The sequence below is a fragment of the Phoenix dactylifera genome, chromosome 9 (genome assembly GCF_009389715.1).
Source record: "Phoenix dactylifera cultivar Barhee BC4 chromosome 9, palm_55x_up_171113_PBpolish2nd_filt_p, whole genome shotgun sequence".
NCBI classification, from domain to species: Eukaryota; Viridiplantae; Streptophyta; class Magnoliopsida; order Arecales; family Arecaceae; genus Phoenix; species Phoenix dactylifera.
This window is the reverse complement of record NC_052400.1, coordinates 21,915,643-21,933,889: the sequence shown is the minus strand read 5'-3', so window position 1 is coordinate 21,933,889 and position 18,247 is coordinate 21,915,643. Positions and strand designations below refer to the sequence as shown.

At 41.7% G+C, this 18,247-nt stretch overlaps 1 protein-coding gene across 2 annotated transcripts; it reads right to left on the bottom strand.

The window, feature by feature from the left end:
• Positions 1 to 7,967: 7,967 nt before the first annotated feature.
• LOC103704422 (palmitoyl-acyl carrier protein thioesterase, chloroplastic-like) lies at positions 7,968 to 13,987 on the bottom strand. Of its 2 annotated transcripts, none has more exons than XM_008787693.4 (7): positions 13,754 to 13,982; positions 12,476 to 13,062; positions 12,263 to 12,396; positions 10,742 to 10,855; positions 10,417 to 10,588; positions 10,232 to 10,300; positions 7,968 to 8,498 (listed from the first exon to the last, which is right to left on the bottom strand). In XM_008787693.4, the coding sequence occupies exons 2-7, from the start codon at positions 12,986 to 12,988 to the stop codon at positions 8,229 to 8,231; spliced, it is 1,272 nt and encodes a 423-aa protein (XP_008785915.1). In that variant the 5' UTR covers positions 12,989 to 13,062; positions 13,754 to 13,982; the 3' UTR covers positions 7,968 to 8,228. The 2 variants fall into 2 exon arrangements, with proteins under 2 accessions (XP_008785915.1, XP_008785922.1); XM_008787700.4 differs by having other exon boundaries at positions 8,042 to 8,498; positions 12,476 to 13,101; positions 13,754 to 13,987.
• Positions 13,988 to 18,247: the final 4,260 nt, after the last annotated feature.

Here is an 18,247-nt window from a genome sequence, read left to right as displayed (position 1 = left end):
GGAATTTTTTTTTACCTGGGGGTATTTTGGTCAAAAATACAGCTTCCCGAAAAAGCTGAAAACATCATTTTCGGAAAGCTCCAAATTGGAGCTTCCTTCCAAAAGCTGTTTTCAGCTTCCCGCAAAAGCTGAAACAGCTTTTCAAAAAATTTACCAAACACCATTTTTTAGCTAAAAGTACTTTTGGAGGGCCAGAAAGTGCTTTTTGGCCCTCCAAAAGCTCCCCCAAACAGGGCCTAAATGCAAGATTATGTTAGTCTGCAGCTTTGGGGGCGCTTCATCCACTGCGCAACTGGATTCATCTGGATTCTCAGCACTTTTGTTTCCCTCTTGTGGCAGGTTTGGACCTCTGCATGTGGTCTTGGTTTCTTACCGGCTGCAGAGGTTGCTTTACTATGGGCCTATTATTATATCACTGTACTATTCTTCATGTTTTATAGTTGGATATTTTGAGGACATATGTGGGTGTATATTTAGTTTCATATCAGTTATTCGTTGGATAGATTTTGAATACTTATACAAAATCAGAAAATTCAAATAATACCTTCTGACTAGACTTTTTAGACGAGGTTATAAGTTGGGATAGGATATCTGTTCCTGTCATCTCTACCTGTGCTATGCTGTTATAATGATCTACCAACATTTAGAGATCTACCTTGTACACTTGATGCTGATCTCTATTAGGGCTCGTTTGGTTTGCGGAAAGCATTTTTCCTCCTAAAAATATGATTTCTGGGAATAAGATTCCTAGGAAGAAAATACCTGTGAATGTATTTTGGCATGTTTGGTTAAACATGGAAAAGTGACAGATTTTAAGAGTGCTTATGTTTGATTGACCATCCACTTTCCTGGAAAAGTTATGTGTAATTTCTATTATACCCTTAATAAAAATTAGGTCTTTAATGCATCTTTAATGTTGAAAGGCTTTTTTGGGAAAAAAATAAAAATGGAGTGATTTCCGCCTTATAAGAAAGTAATTTTTCCATGAAATGTGGGAATCATATTCCCATGGAAATACAACTTTTCTATCCTTCTTCTTTGAAAACTCTAACTAAACAAGAGATATTTTATTACTTTTTCGTTGATCACACTTTTTTCCTTTCTGCGAACCAACAAGCCCTTAGGGTAAGCTTTTATGTATGGGTTTTATCGCAATAGGGCTCCTACCTCCTTATTTTACCAAAAATAAAAAAAAAAAGGTTATCTGCTGGTGCTCGTGCTGACATAACCCCCCGCCGAGACTGAAGTTGTGGAGTGGTTTGAAGATGTCATCAATCTGCGCCTCCGATAGCTTTGCTTGAAATATAAGTTCTCTTTATGATAGCATTAAATTCTTTAATCACTATCCAATATTTTAAATGAATTAGCTATGCGATTTTGAAGAAGAATATAAACAATTGAGAAACCGGATTTGATCATTCGAAACCATTAATGGGTGACGAGAGTATATATATCTGCGAAGCGCAATCTCTTTGGTGCAGCGTTCTTGCCATTTCCTTTCATTGCAAAATTCTTAAAAACGTTCCAATTGGTCATAATCATGCATTATTCTTGCATAACTCATGATTGGAAAGGGTCCACTCCAGCTTAGCCGTCCTATAGGTTAAAAAACGTGGTTGGCATCCCCTAGCATGCAATCTAGGGTTCGAATTGTGAAAAGTAACCGACTTATAAACCTGTCCATGGCTAGGTTGGGTCAGGCTTCACTCAAAGGTCAGCATTATTTACTAAGCTCTGGACCCAGCTTGTCTCGAGCCTGCCTTCCAAAACCAAGTCCATCTCTTATTCAGACTTTGAGTTTCAAGCCGGGTCTTGAACCTTAGAAATATTTTTAATTTTTTAAATACTAAAACATACTTAAAGTTTAAAAGTACCAAGTATGAATGCTTAAATATTTATCGACAACATTATTATCTCATTAAGTGTACATATCAACAACAATTATCAATTAAATCTACAACTAAGTCACAACATAAATAATAATAAAAGGAAATAAAATTCGGGCCAGGCCAAGGCTGGCCCGTTTAGTAAGCAGGCCTATTCTCTAAGTTCGGCTTGGCCCAGGCCACCCGTCCTGAAACTTGTCACCCGAGCCTGCCCAAAGGCTTTGGGCTTGAACACGCTGGGCGGGTTGCCAACATCGTGACCGACTCTATTAAATTGCGTCCATGACAATGCCAGCGGGCCAGCAGCAATCGGCCCCCGATGCAGCAACGACGTAACAGATGGGCGAAAGCAAATGGGATCTTGGGACTTGGAGATTGCCCAAATCCGGTTCGGAGGCTATTACGGGCCCAATGTTGAGGCTATTTCTGGCCCAACAAATGAAGAACGCGCACGAATTGTAGACAGCCCAACCGGACCTGAAGTTGGAATGCATGATCGAGCAGAACGGGGAGGTTCCAGTAGCTATGGGCTGGACCTGGAAATACGGGCCTACAATTTGAGGTCCGGGTCGATGACCCCATTTTAGACAGCCCAGCTCTGTGGGTTCGAGCCTGGTGTGAGGAGAGATCCCGTTTCTTCAGGCGCAGTGCTTAATCTATGTTACAGAACGCAGTTTCTATTTAAGAGATTATGATATGGAATACACAAACTGATTTCTCAATTAAAAAAGCATAGCCTCCTTCACCTGGCTCTCCTCGCACTCTTGTTTCTCGGCATCATTCTTCCCATGAGCCACGGCCGGGTTCTTCCCATCATCGACGACCAAGGAGGCAATGCTCCTTCTCGGATTCAAACCTATATTATTCATGTCAAAAAGCCCAAGGGCACGGACTTACTCGGCGACGAAGAACTGGAGAGGTGGCACAAGTCCTATACATATAATCCATGCATCAAATTCGAAATCACGAATAATTCGATTCGTAAAACAGATATATAGTTTGCCGATAAATCTAGAAAAGATGTTACATCACTTATCTTGCAAACGCGATCCACGACAAATCTAATTAATTCCGCAAATTTCTCGCAGAACATAATATTCAAAAATCATATTCTTCTTTTAAAATTCATCACAACATATATATATACAAAGACTTAATTTTTTTTTTTTAATATCCTCCCATGGTTGGCCCTGCAGGAGTGCCTAGCACTCCGAGTTTGGGTTCATACCCGTAAACCACCCCCTCTCTTTATTATTATTATTTTTTTTCTTTTCCTTTTTTTTTTCTTTTCTTCTTTTTCCTTCTTCTTTTCTCTTTTCTTTTTCTTCTTTCTTCTTTTCTCTCCCGACTCCCTCTTCTCCTTCGGTGAAACAGGGGACCCCGTGACCCCCTGTCTTCTTCTTCTTCCCTCTCGGTCGGGCTCCGGGGCGACCATGGTGGCCGGCTCCGATGGCGGCAGGAGGTGGCGGCGCAAGCCCAACCACCCCCGGCGGCTGGCAACGGCGAACGAGGCCAACGACAAGAGCTTCCGGGCCCAATTTCCAGCAATTGGCCGGCTCAGAACCACCATACACTATGGCTAATCTCCAAGCAAGGAGAAGGAGAAGGCTTATCTTAGCCCCGACGAAGATCCGGCGCCTCTCTTCCTCTCCGGCCGCAAGGAGGAAGACGGCCCTCGTACCGAAGAAGACCGACCCAAAGCCCTCTCTCTCCCTCTCTCTTTCGGCGGCAACATGAAGAAGAATCCCCTCCCCCTTTCTTCCTTGCGTGCGGTGGCTCTCCTTCGGTGGACTCCAAGGAGAAGGAGAAGGAAGCCCTAAAATAGGGCTCTTCCTTCTTCTTCGGGATGGAAAGAATCCATCCCGGCCAGGTATGGGGACTGGGCCGGTCAAGTGGACCGGGCCCAGTTCCAGGGTCTCACACACTCCCACGGAACTGAAGGCCATGGAAGCAATGGACGGGTTCCTAGATGCGGACCCGGACCGGGAGCTCCCTCTCCGGCCCCGAACGACCCACACGCCTCGGTTCTTGGGGCTGAGCCAGCCGGAGAACGGTACCTGGTACGAATCCTTCTTTGGACAGGGTGTCGTTATCGGAGTGTTGGATAGCGGAATCCACCCGAACCAAACCCAAGCCCGAGTGGTGGAATGGGACGTGCAACTTCACCGACTTCGGCTGCAACAGAAAGATCATCGAAGCGGCCATGTTCCTGGGCGCGTCTACAGCGAAGGAGCAGCAGGAATGATACTCATGGACGATAGCCGGGGTGATCCTTATGCGGAAGGCCATGTCCTTCCGGTCTCCTACATGAACTTTGTCGATGGCCAGAAGATCAAAGACTACATTCGCTCGACGAAAGATTCTACTCCTAACGCAACAATCGTTTTCAAAGGCACCCAATTTGGGTATCGACCGTCGCCCATTCTCGCCGCCGTATCCTCGAGAGGCCCGATCGAGCATCCTCAACGGCGGCATCCAAATGCCCGACGTCCTAGCGCCCAGCGTCGACATTCTGGGCGCGTGGCCCCGCGCCGTGGGGCCCAATCCTTCAGAACTCGCCACCTCCACTTTCAACCTCAAAACCGGCACGTCGATGGCCGCACCTCACGTATCTGGAATCGCAGTTTTGATCAAGAACAAGCACCCAGATTGGTCGCCAGCTTACATCCGATCGGCCATAAGAACATCAGCCACCAGCCTTGACCTGGACGGAAATCCGATCAGGTCGACGAGAACACCGGCTCCCCCGCAGACATCTTCGGCATGGGTGCGGGACAGGTGAGGCCATGGGCGGCGATGGATCCGGGCCTCATCTACGATCTCGACGCCGGTGACTACATTGGATATCTCTGCGGCCTTCGATACAGCGATAAGGGTGTCACGATAGTTGCCCGCCGGGAAATTAATTGTTCCGCAGTCGAAATGATAGAAGCGTCGGAGCTGAACTATCCTTCGATCGGAGGGTACTTGAACAGTTGAACGCCGAGCAGCCAAGTATCTCGGTCACACGAACCGTGACGAATGTTGGCGAGGCTCGTTCGGCCTACAGAGCTCGGATCACGCAACCAACAGGAGTGAGGGTGGATCTTTCCGAGGATGAACTCCATTTCTTCAGCCTCTATGAACCGGATCAACCACCCAAAGCCCGAAGTGCAGGTGGCAAATTAGAGTGGATTCTCGATGACAAGAAACATACCGTCACAAGCCCCATTGCAGTCTATTTCACCTGATAAGATCTCATGCTCGGGCACTGCCTATGTGTTCACCGGACGCAAATTTCTAATATTATAATGAAAATATATTAAAGGGTAAGGGGTTTTCCTTCTTGTGCCATGCATCTCTCCAAATCTCCAATGCAGAATGGATTAAGGGTAGGGACAAGCAGCTCTGGGATATCCACCTATTTTTACTTCGATCATGGTTCCGGGTCGATGCGAATTCCAGAAGCAGATTCCCCTTGATTCACTCAGCCTTACCCGTCCCAGCTGCCCTCCGCCCTGTAACATGACATTTGAGCTGGACTGCCTAGATGGCTTCAGCCCAGTCCCAGCACAAGAAAATAATTCAATCCTTGCCAACCCAATAGATATTATAAACTATATTTTGGTAAAACAATGTATAGTCATTGTTATAAATGAAGAAAAATAAAATAGAATAATTTTATGATTAGTAAAAGAACTTTCATAACTTTTTTTAAAAGAAACAAACACATTATCCCAATATATATAATATAAAGCCTGGAATTTATATAATATCTATAATATATAAAAAAATATAATATAATATGTGATCTTCCTCACTGGTCTCTTGCCTAGACCCCGCTCAGTACCCGTCCTCCTATCAAATGATGTTGTATCTTGGGCTACATGCCCGGCCCGTCCGTTGAGCAGATCTACTCATCGATCCCCCTCTTGAAAAGAGAATCTGATTTTTTTTTAAAAAAAAAGATTAAATCTTTAAATAGGTATTTACAATTATTTTTAACCCTTTCATCTGGTTGATGCTTTTAAATGTATTTAAAAACCAGATAATTTGGCAACATAACTGTCTGTTAATTTCAAATGGCAAAGTGACAGATGGACGATGCAAGGAGTTTTTATTTTTTGTGTTAACCAATCTTGTAGCTTAGTTTCAACAATTTATTTATAATTCCACTTCATCAGAGTTCAGATATACCGTTACGTACAGAACTTATCCCGCAAGCAACCTATTAACAATTCTAGTTGACCTCGAACAACCCCCCCTCTCGTAGCTGCAAAAACGCAGGAATCTTGCTCTCGTAAGTCGATCTAAATAAATCCAGCTGCCAGTGCCCAGTCTTCATTATTTGAGCTGGGTGCAACCACCCAAGCCCTTTTAGGATCACGACAATATGAGATCCAAACTCGAAAGGCCTTCAAAGCAAGCAAGCAGCAGCCGATTGAGATCATGGCGGCGAGACTCGTCGCTTTTGTTGCACTGCTCGTTGTAGTGGTCATCTGCATCGCCACCATCACCAGAGAAGATGCGGCGGAGCCAGAAGAGCAATGCCGTCCGGCTTCGTTGCCACCCTACGTCTTCGAGTCGTGCAGCGCCGCCGAGTCGGTCTTCGAGGCTTTCAGCGCGTGTTGCGAGTTTCTCCGGCGAGCGACGCCGTTATGCTTCCGGTCTTACGCGCAGGACCTGGCCGGGCTTGGAGTCGACATGGCCTGGGTTCGTGCGTGCGAGCCCGAATACCCCGGTACCATATGATTTTCTTTTCTTTTTTTCTTCTTTTTAGGAAGAGGCACTGCATGAATTTTATTTTTTTCAGTTTTTTTTTTCCGTTTATCTTTTTAGCAGCATTGTGTGCTTCTGATTGGGGTTTTGTCCCGGCTGGCGACTCTTTCATATAAAGACGAGTGCAGCACACCAGTTTTTGTTTAGCCTGATGAAGTTTTTTGTTTTTTGTCTTTTGATCCCCTCGAGATTAAAACAATGGTTTTGGAACTGTTGTAATGGCTTTTATAACAGTTTCGACACCCGCCTGTTATACATCATATATATAATAACAGAAAAAAAAGGAGAAAATACCATTATTCTTACATGTACTTTTACTCTAGATGAAAAATTGTTTTCTTAAAAAAATCTAATTTCTTTTGCAACAAATTTTTTTCTTCTTAAAAGTGATTGTATGGATAAAAGATGATATTCATTAGAAAGGTAATGCCATTATTTTTCCATTATTATCAATTGTTTTCTACAATAATATTATTTAATACCTGTTATAACAATGATTATATTAGTATTAGAACTTGACTTCTGAGATAAATGGTGAATAATGACTGCATATGGCCTGTTTATAACACAATGTAATGCATTATTTAAAATCTTGCTCCCTCTAAAACACATGCTTCTCTATCCTAGTCAAAAAGGTTTGAAGCAAGTGATGCGGAAATTCCCATTAAGAGTGACATGCTTACAATTAGAGACACACCTAATTCTGCCTAGTTGGATCTAATTCAATCTGATAGTTTAGATTCAAGAGTCCAGTCAACTATTAGATAATCCACTCCAACATTACCCATTCAATTAACTCAAACATAGAAAACTGTAATTTCAAAATGCCCAAGTTCAATATCAATAGTTGTATAGATTAAGGTAAAGATTTTAATTATTATTATTTGCAGGTCGAAACCTCAATCAAGATTGACTAATGTTTTTGTGGACAATACTAGTGATTATTATAATATATACAAACAACCTTTTTTTTTTTTGGATCATCTCGCAAATTAATACGCAACTCTAGATAAATTAATATAAATTTTAAAATATAATATTCATCCAATACACATACATATTTTCTAAGCTTTATCTAATATAAAAAATTATATACATATCATTTTTTAGATTTCATAATTTTTTTAATCCAGAGATCTTTAAAAAGAATTTGAAAAAGAGAAACTAAGGAAAAAAAAATCTCACAATATTAATAAAAAAGAGAATAGATGAAGAAACTAAATGAGAAAAAAAAATACAGGACAGTCCCTCTTCGTAAACCACTTTTTTATTAGAAAAACAAACAAATCGTACCAATCAAAAGTTAATTAGTTACTTCCCAAATTTTGGCAGAAAATTATGCAGCAGCATTGCTTAATTACTTACAATATGAATCCAATGACAATCAAGTCAGCATGGTGAGAGTAAAGAAAAAAAAAAAAAACCCAAACAAACATAATAAGCAATAAGATCTTGGAGCCTCTATTCCTACATTGGATAAGTTGGAATTTTACAGAAGAAGAGCAATCATTAAAAAGAAAAGACTAAACCCACCACTAAGCTCACTCCGACCCTAATTTCCAATTGAGAATAGAAAGCAGCGCATCAAGCACTTCCAGCAGCTGAAGTGGGCCCCATGTTCCCGAGACCCGGGGCACGCTTGGGCCTCCACTGTGTCCGTCCCCTCACAATTTCGGCCCCGTAGTCCAGCTGCAGCAGATGCTGGCACTCGATGCCAGCTTCCGGAAAGCCACCGGTGCAGTCATTAGAGACAGCAGTGAGGGATTGCAGCACGCTGTCCCTCCCACACTCCCTCCTATATTCCAGAGTCATACTTGCAAGCTCGTGATTCTCCAGGATTGAAATTGGAGCGCTCTGCACACATAATATAACAAAGATGAAGCATTTACTTGGATCGCATGTTGCACCGTACAAAAATTCAAGTATTAAATTGTTCCACAAGTTCCACCAAAGAAAACACAAGAAAGTAGACTTCAGCTTTGGAACTGTAGCAGCACTCGCAAGGAATATTCAGATCCAAAAAAAACAAAGGAAGAAAGCAAGCCATGTTCAGTGCATTCCATGAGCTAGAACCAAGTGAAATTCACCATCGATATGTTGCACTTTGCAAATGCAAAGAGCATCTAACAGCTCACCAAAAGAGTCTCCTTGAAAGGTAATAAGATAATGGCTTGTGACCGAGGTGGAACTGTCGCAAGGAAAAGGTAGCTCAAATAAAGAGATTACTGGCTCGAAATCTGTGGTATTGTAGGGCATGAATACAAAAATCCAGAGAACGAATGCACAGGATGTACTTTAATGGGCAACCAGATAAATATTTGCAAATATGAGTTGTGACATTATCTCAATCTGGATGGCTTTTCCATGTAATTATTTGTATAAGCTGCAGGGCAAATTTTAAAAATTCATGCTGCAAGCATTTCCATAAAAAAGAAATATTTCAAACCATGGACTACCTTCAACAAACCTATAACTAAAAGTATGGCAGCTGCACGTTTGAGAAATAACACATCAGCCAGCATATAGAGATTTCAAATTGCACAACACTAAGGATACATGTCAGATTTATTCTGTAACCTGCTTTTAAAACGCTTCCTAGGTATGTTTTGCCGTGTGGTTATAGTATCTTTAATCATTTTCTTCATGAATGTCAGCCTTTATGATGATAGACCTGATGGATCGTAATTTTAGTATTTATGGAGTAGGGACTAGAGTATTATGGATTTGAGTTTCGACTAAAAGATGGACTTTGTAAATGTAGGTGTTCTTTGTATGGAACATAAAAGATGTTATTGTGATATTCTATTATTTTCCATATATGCCTAACTACACATGCAAAACTATATATTGCTTGTAGTTGTGTCCAATCATATTGTGTCCTTTATTTTAGTAAGCAATCATGTTCTAATTTTTCAAGACTAGCATATAAGTGCATTCATATGGTTTCGTGTAACTAAGACTCGCTATAGATTATGAGATAATATCAAATAAACATAGTGCCAAAGAAATGTTGAGACCATTACGTTACCTTCACAAAGAATTTTCTTAACTTCAGAGGATTAGATACTGGTGAATCGCAATCATAGTTTTTTTTCAAGACTGCATATAAATTCATCCACATGATACATCTAACTTGGTTTTACCATACATTATGAAATAATGTCAACTAAATATAGTAGAAAAGAAATGTTTAAACCATAATGTTAGCAGCATAAAGACTTCCCTAAACTTCAGAGGATGAGATACTGGTAAATCACAATCACAGTTTGCCCCCATTTATCAAGACTGTACATATAAGTGCATCCATAAGGTACATGTAACTGAGCCTTACCATACATTATGAAATAATATCAAGTAAACATAGTGCAAAAGAAACGTTGAAACCGTTATGTTACAAGCACAAAGGATTTTCTTGACTTCAGAGGATAAGCCACTGGTAAATCACAATCCTAGTGATTTCTTTTCCTAACAGGGTAATGCCAAAAGTAGGCAAAATAGAAAAGTTCGCCCAATGAGTACACTTGCAATAGCAAAACATATATAAGCAGAGGTAAGTGCTAAGATAGTTGACAGCTCTCCAAAATTACCTCAAGAATCCAGCCAATATATTTGACATTGTTCACATGCTGATTGACATCTAGATCACTCCATCGAGGCTGCATAATATAAGTTAAAAAAATATATATATACATAAGTAACATAAGATGTAAACAAACAGATGATGAAATGAAAGGAAAATCAAGATCATTTTATATGTCAACCTCATACTTACAGTCAGGCCCCCTTTAATATAATCTGCAGTATCACCATCAAGCTTTGGAAGCTTTCTGCTGTCCTCATCCGCAATAGCAGCATGCTCCAGAAAGTAAGGCCCTATCTCTGCTCTAACTTCTTCGGGCATTTTAGACAACTTCCTAGTGTGTTTATTCATCATCACCCACACACTGGATGTCCAGAAGAAAAGCCAAAAACCATTACTCAGCGCACCAAAATAAGTGGTATAAGAATCACAAAAGAATCAAGAAATAGATTCTGAGTATAAAAAAAAAAAATGAAATCAAAGAATGACACAAGACACTCAGCAAGCAAATTCCAACCTGGTGGCTCTTAATATAGTTTGGCCTGTTCGGTAGTCACGAACATGCCAATCACGACGCATCCCATTTTTACCAGATGCACCAACCCATGTATCTACTTCAACAACATCCCCCCTGTAAAATCAAATCAAAAACACTATTAAACAAAATTATATGTTAAGATTCGACATTTTCGTGGTTTATATTTGCAAAGAAACCAGAGAAAAGAATAATCCATTTTCCTCCATCACAGCAAACACTATATAAAGCATACCTCCTGCATGGCTATCCAGGTAATAAAACATAGATACAATCAAGTAGTCTTTTGAAATCTAAGAAAAACAATACATGTAAAAAGATTAAAGTTTTGACTCAACTGATGGATAAATCAACAAGGTCAAAGTGGTCTTAGTCCAGTATAAATAATAGAGGACCGAGAAGCATCGACCTCAGAAATATCTTTTCAGAATTTCACCATAAATGATGAATTAGTCAAACCACTTCATGACCATTTATGTCATACTTCGAACAAGAAATACTAGAAAAGTTAAAAGGAAGATGAAGCAGAAAACCATGGTAGCAAGAAAGAAACAATTGATTCAACAAAACGGAGTCAAGCAAAGTACTACAGAAGAAAAGTTTCAACGAGCATTTACAGGATTTTCATAATTTTGTATGGTACGATGTTGCATATCTCTGCTTTGACTTTCCGAGGTGACAAAAAGAATTCACAGAATCCCATTAATGACTGTGTATGCTATAAACAAAAAGAAAAAGAGCAATGAACCAGAACAAGCAGACTTAGATTGAAATAGGAATACATAGATTGAGAACTCAAGAGCTAGAAATTCAACAACTCAAACAAATTGTGATGAATGCCTACCTCTACAAAGAGTTTCTGCAAGAAATAACATATTGTTTGAGCAGTTGTATACTGTGAATGAAGTTTCACTTTCAAAACCCATCAGACCTATATCTACTCTTGATTTACCCAGAAGGCTTAAGCCACAATGAATCAAAGCATCCAACGCACAAAAAATGCTTAAGAGGGTTACGTTGGATGCCAAGTTTCCATCTCAGTCAAGATATCAATTTGAATCATTATTCACTCTGCCACGGTACATATAAATCTTAGTCCTTGTCATTTTGGCTGGTATTCATGAACATATCTGAAATTTTGCAATGATTTCTTTTGCAATCTTCAATGGAATATTAAATTATCATCAGAAAATCAATGACTTGAAATAATCATTAATCTTGGTTTTATAGTTTCATGGATACGGCAATATATTTGATCCTAGCGATCATCTTACATAACAGAATATCTCAACTATATTCAAACTATTCCAGCCATCAGTTGCCAAACAGGACAGACTGGTTGAGACAACAGGCTTTCAAACGCCATTTGTTTGTTATAAATTGATTGTAATCATTTTATCATAAGCACCAGGCAACAAAACAAAGCATTCCCAAAGAACTCCTAAAATGCAATAAAAAATCATTAGCCCCGGTTTTGCTTATTCATCTGGAGAAGGAAAATACCAGGAAGGATAGTGCCCAACCAGGACCTGCATTTTGGTGACAACCCAGATCAAATTTCTTTTACTCATCTCTGGTGTGGCACCAAAGCCATCGCCCAGGAGCCCAGCACTCCTCACATGATTAAGTGCTGTTTCCTGCTGACATGCGGCATCGTTAGAAATCAGATGCAACAGGAGCCAGATATTGAACACACTAGATTATACTTCAGCTCACCTGTAAATGGTTCATTAGTGTTTCTATAGAAGCCGTCCGATCAGCCCCAATCTCATATGACCTGATGGAAAAGTTCTGCCTGAAAGTTAGTCCATCTTGCACGATCTTCCCAAGGCCAAATGCATCAGTAAGCATGTCGGGACGCCGTGGCTTCCAATCAAGAAGGGTCCACTGCCTCTCCGCAGCCAAAAAGATCGTTGTTACGGCGGCAAGGAGCACGCTCCAGTCAGGCAATTGATTATAGAATGTCCTCGGGGCTGAGGAGCTGGCAGCATCTTCCTCAGCCTTTTGGGATTCAGTTTTCAGGCCAACCTTCGCGCCATTGATCTTGGGGACGGCTTGGGCCTTCACCTTACCCTGCATAGCCGCTGAAGAAGAGGTGGGTTTGGCTACGATACCCCGAACATCCAAACTCTCGGCGCCTTCACCGATGGTCTTGGAAGCTTTTGCCGACGTCGCGGAGGAGAAAGATGGTGTGGGGAAAAAGGCCGAAGCGGCGACTGAAGCAACCATGGTGGGGATATGGACACACTCTTTGCCGAATTACCTCGATCAGCCTGATTTGTCGATCACGATTTCCTTTTAACCTGTTGGGTTGAAGACGAGCAACCCCTAATTTTGTTAGACTGCATAAATTTGGGAAATATAAGTTGGAGCACATCGCAACAGATCTCATTGATTAATCCATCTAGAAGACCACCCCTTCATCAATTTTTTTTTTCTTAAAAATGAAACAATTTCATCTCTCTTTTTTCTACAATTTTCTTCCATAAATTAAAATAAGGTACAGATTCCCTTGAGTTAAATTGGTTAAAGTAAAAAAAAAAAAAAAAGGCTCGACATTTCATCGTAGTTTTAACAGGTAAAAAAAATAAAATCGTGGACAACATCATCCACGGGAACGAAACAAAGAGAAGAAATTCTTGCCAATCATCGTCACCATTAAGCACAGACCTCAAAACAAAGCCATCCGCAAGCTTTTCGCCCAAAAGAGAAAACTACAAAAATCTAACTTTTTTCCTGTTGGTAAGACTAAAAACTGATACTAAAAAATCAAAAATCGCCAAATCCAGCTGTCAAGCTCCTCTATTCTTACATAAAAAATAAAAAAAAATAATTAATTCAAAAAGTTCAAGAACACAAAAAGGGATAAACCTTTTAGATCCAAAATGTCCCTCCACCCGCAAATCAACCCCAGATCCATTCACATAAAAAGCAAAAAGGCGGGCAGGGAAAGAGAGAGAATGAGAAAGAGAGGAGGATGGATCGCCTCCGAACCTTTACACAAGCCTCCTCAGCGAAAGAGCTAGCTCACTCGCGCGCCCCGATCAGTCTTCCTCGTCCTCTCCTTCTCCTTCCTCTGGCCTTCTTTCCAGGGTTAGGGTTCTGTTCTCCTTCGCACGAGCCAGCTGAAAGATTAGGAAAGGCGTAGGTCCCAGGACAGCTGTTATTTGAAGAAGGCGAGTCCCTGGGCCGGCGGTATTTATAACACATTCGTTGCCCCGCTGTCGTCTCCTCCGCCCATCTTTTAAACAGCTTCGGAGATGCTTCAAAGTTCCAGATGGAGCCCGAGGACAGATGTCTTTGGTGTGCGCATCAAATTAGGAGGGCGGTTCGAACGTCGTCTAAACTAACGGTAAGGTATTTGACCTTTTTCATTTTTTTAGTGTAATTCCGGAATCGTAGTTACGATAATACCGAGTGCATTTAGAACTCTTGAAAAAAATTTGGTGTTCTTTTACAAATTATCCGGTTCAAGAAATCGTTAAGAGTTGTAAAATAACAATTATATCGTTTCGAGCTCTCTTGTAACCCGAACGGTACGTTTTATAGTGTGTCCCAAAAACTTGCTCGAAATACGATACGCTATTCAACGTTCAACGGTTTGAGTTTGACCGAAGTGGCGCATATATAACACGGACGCCCATTTGTTGAGTCATTTAAATTTTAAACAAGTTCCGTCAAATATTGCCGGCGACGTGGACGGGAAAGAGGGGGCATTCCGGAAATAGACTGGTGTATGCACTCTGCTCCTAAATTTGAGAGTAGAACTTTTAAAAATAGAGCCATCTCGAATAGAGATTTTATGAAAAATTATTGATATTTAGTTAAATAAATTGAGAAAATATTTTTAGTATAATAAAATAACTATAAAAATATTGTATAGTATTATACAAAAGAGCATAATAATATATAATATATATTAATACTGATTGGGGCAAAACAGATCGTCCTGCCCACAATAAAAGGGCCACCTAATTTCGGCCCAATAGACACCAACGCCAGCAAGACGGAGCTTCGGTCCGGCCCAGAACCAGCCCGATCTCGGACTCTTTCTAAAACTCCTTCGACCTCAAATATTCGCCGACTTGTCCGACCAAGCTCAGGGCGCCTCCTGTATTCACCGACTCGGCCGGCCCAGCTTGGGGCGCCTCCTGTATTCACCGACTCGGCCGGCCCAGCTTGGGGCGCCTTCTGTATTCGCCGACTCGGCCGACCAAGCTCGGGGTGCCTTTTATATTCGCCGACTCGTCTGACCAAGGTTGGGGCGCTTTCTACGATCGCCGACTCGCCTCCTATATTCGCTGACTCGCCCCGACTGAGCTCGGGGCACATTCTCCAATAATACGCCCCGACCTTTAAGCTTGAAGCGCTCCGACGAGCACACCTCGGAACCCGAGATGCTAGGCTAACCTCAGCACTCGTCGGATCGTCCTCACCAAATACATGATGTGACCTCTCAACTAGTTCGGCCCTGCCAATGGCCGCACCCATATGCGTGCCCACACCCTCCTACGTGGTCGTACATAGCGACGTCGCCACGCCATGTTTTGCTTGCTGGCCCACGACACCCAAGGACAACACCATGCTACTCCGGCCATACCCTGCTAACGACTGTCAACACCTTACCGTTCCCAAGAACGGACGGTACCACACGCCACTAGCAAGCTCTAGTTGCGCGCTATCCAACTTAGAGCCATCCCCTCTCATGATGAGGACGGGCATTACCTCCGCCATCTGGGCCTCTTCACATGAACTATAAATAGCCCTGTCAGGTAACATCTAAGGGACTTTTGGCCGGACCAATTGAATACCACCCTAACTTGATCATTGGAGGTTTCCGGTGAGGTTTTGTGCAGGTACACTGCCGTGCAGAAAGTTGTTTCTGTCCTTTTCTTCCATGCTCCGGCAGCTCCCTCAACTCCTCAGGCGTGGTTGCTCTTAAGCCAGATTTGAACAACAATAAATACATAAATATATAATATAGTATAATATTACTGTAATGTAATATAATATTATTATATATAGTAATTTAATATTGTATACTATAGCATAATGATTTAATATTATATCAAATTATTTAATATAATATATTAATGTATTATGATATAATATAATATAATATTATATATAGTATAATATAATAAAAAAGATATAAAATATTATAATTATTAGTGTAAATTAATTTTTTATTTTTTTATTGATTGGGGCTAAAAGCATTTTTTTTGAAAAGCTCCTAAGTAGAGACCCTCTGTTTTCAGAAAGTTAAAAGCAGCATTTCAACACATCATTGGGCCCACGCAACCAATCGAATGGGCGATGAACGATTTTCTTTTGGCCACGGTTCGCCGGTCATACAGCATAGTGCTGCATGTTACCGTGCTATAAAACATGGATGGTCGTTGAATAAGAAACAACGAGGAGGACACGATAAAATCATCTTATTTGACAACCGTCCATATATAATGATGGCAGCAATTAAATCTGTGCGATGCAGACTGCCGATTGCAGAAAATCTATGCTCTATCTTTTATGAAAGTAACGGGTCCCTTTTTTGGTTGAATTGATATTAAAATAGTGTATACGACTCGATTGTTAAGACACCTGTCTCACTTACGGAAAAACACTGGCTAACTAATATAATTCTAAAATATGTTGTACCTTGTAAAAGTGCTACTTCATTTCAGTTCGCATTATTCCTTTAACTTGGATTTCAGCATGGTACTGCGAACCACCCTAAAACTAAAATAAACATGGAAAGAACAGGAGAGCGGGTTAAACCGAGTAGGGGGGACAAATAATAAAGCTACATTTGTAACCAAAGCATATGAATGAGAAGGCATTATGTTTTGAGAGAGTCAAGTTGATGCATGCCCACAACAATGGAAGGGGTAACATATCTATAGCTAATGCACATCTACTGAAAAGATAACAAGACAATCTAGATACCGAAATCTAAAATTAAGGCTCTTTTACAAGCAAGTAGTATACTTAAGGTAGCGGGACGAGGGTTTTCACCTCATAGACCCTCGCAAACAATGGTACCACAAGATTCAGGTTGCTAGGGCTCTTGAGTAGATTAAAAAAAAAAACCTAAAACAACATAATTATACTCCCTCAACTGGTGAACAATTTTTCCTACAGGAATTTTTTTTTTTTTAAAAAAGCATAATTTAGGAAAGTCATTAGATATGTTCACAGCCATGCAGCAAGCAGTTATGCTACTATCTGAAAAACAAAACACATTCGATGTACTAGGCTCGAACTAAACAATCAATATGCATAGTGTGATGAGAGTCAAAAATTTGAATACAGGACATCGAACCTTGGTTCAATTGGCACAACCAAGTGGCAAAGAGTAGGGATTCAATTTCGAAAGGTGTGGATGCGGTAGTTGATCGGCGATGGGCAGAGCGTATATGCGGTGGAAGACCTCCAGGTGGATTCGCTCTCGTGAGGTGCTGGACGACCATGGTCAATGTCGACATCCCGGGAGGTCTGCTGGTTTGTGACCTTTTTCGGCCGGGAGGGATAGGATGGGACACTACCCGCTTAGCCTAGATGTTTGGAGACCAGCTTGCTAAGAAGATACGGTCTATGCCAGTTCCAGGGTATGCAAGCCTGGATGTGAGGGTGTGGAGCTCGACCTGCACATCTAGGGTCAAGGTAGGCGACCTCTACAGCCACCTCCAGAGTGCGTGTCGCTCGGAGGTTGAGTATGCTTGGGTCTGGAGTTTTGGTCTACATCCGAGGGTGGCCTTATTTCTCTAAAAGGTCGCCTGGGGACAGCTCCTAACGAGGCTCGTCCTGAGTGATAGAGGCCTAGATATCCATCCCCAGTGCCCCTTGTGCTAGGTGGTTGAGTCTGTGGACCATGCCTTATTCCACTGCCAGCGTGCGAGGAGGATCTAGGAGCTGGCCATATCCCATTAGGGGTCTGGCATGACTCTGCGTCTTTTCTTGTAGGTGACCAGACAGTGGGAGATCACCCTCCGTTCCAAGCAGGTGGTCACTATGGTGACTTATGTAGCGTACCGGATCTAGCTATCTAAGGACACTTGGATATTTGGAGGGAGCTAGCCCCCCTCCCCCCAAGGTTCGTTGTGGAGAGAGCCCAAATGCTAGGCGATCCTTCAGGCACATCTAACGGACGTACCTTTGATAGCTTGGGATATCTGGCCCCCTCTGTTGCTCGTGGAGCATCTCGCATGATGTTCTTCACCTCGGAACTTTCACCCTCGAGCTTCCTCAAGGTAAATTTCGACGGATGTGTATCGGATGGAGGGAGTAGGGGAGGGGCCGGCTTCATCATTAAAGGTCCGAACTCCAGGGTGATTGCAGCCAAATGCTGCCAAATCTTTGACATCTCAGTTTTCGGGGCGGAACTGCAAGCAACATGGTCTGGCGTGTGCTATGCGTGGCACAAGCTGCGAGCCCGTGCTATCGTGCTCGAGGGTGATTCAGTTACAGTTATTGGTTGGATTCAGTAGG

Bases quoted from the DNA above. Each gene is read 5' to 3' on its own strand.
- LOC103704422 (XM_008787700.4), bottom strand. From the start codon at position 12,988: ATGGTTGCTTCAGTCGCCGCTTCGGCCTTTTTCCCCACACCATCTTTC. The intron at 12,397-12,475 runs GTGAGCTGAAGT...GCATGTCAGCAG, and splicing joins CACTAATGAACCATTTACAG to GAAACAGCACTTAATCATGT. The intron at 10,856-12,262 runs GTATTTTCCTTC...TTGATTTTACAG, and splicing joins GTTGGGCACTATCCTTCCTG to GGGGGATGTTGTTGAAGTAG.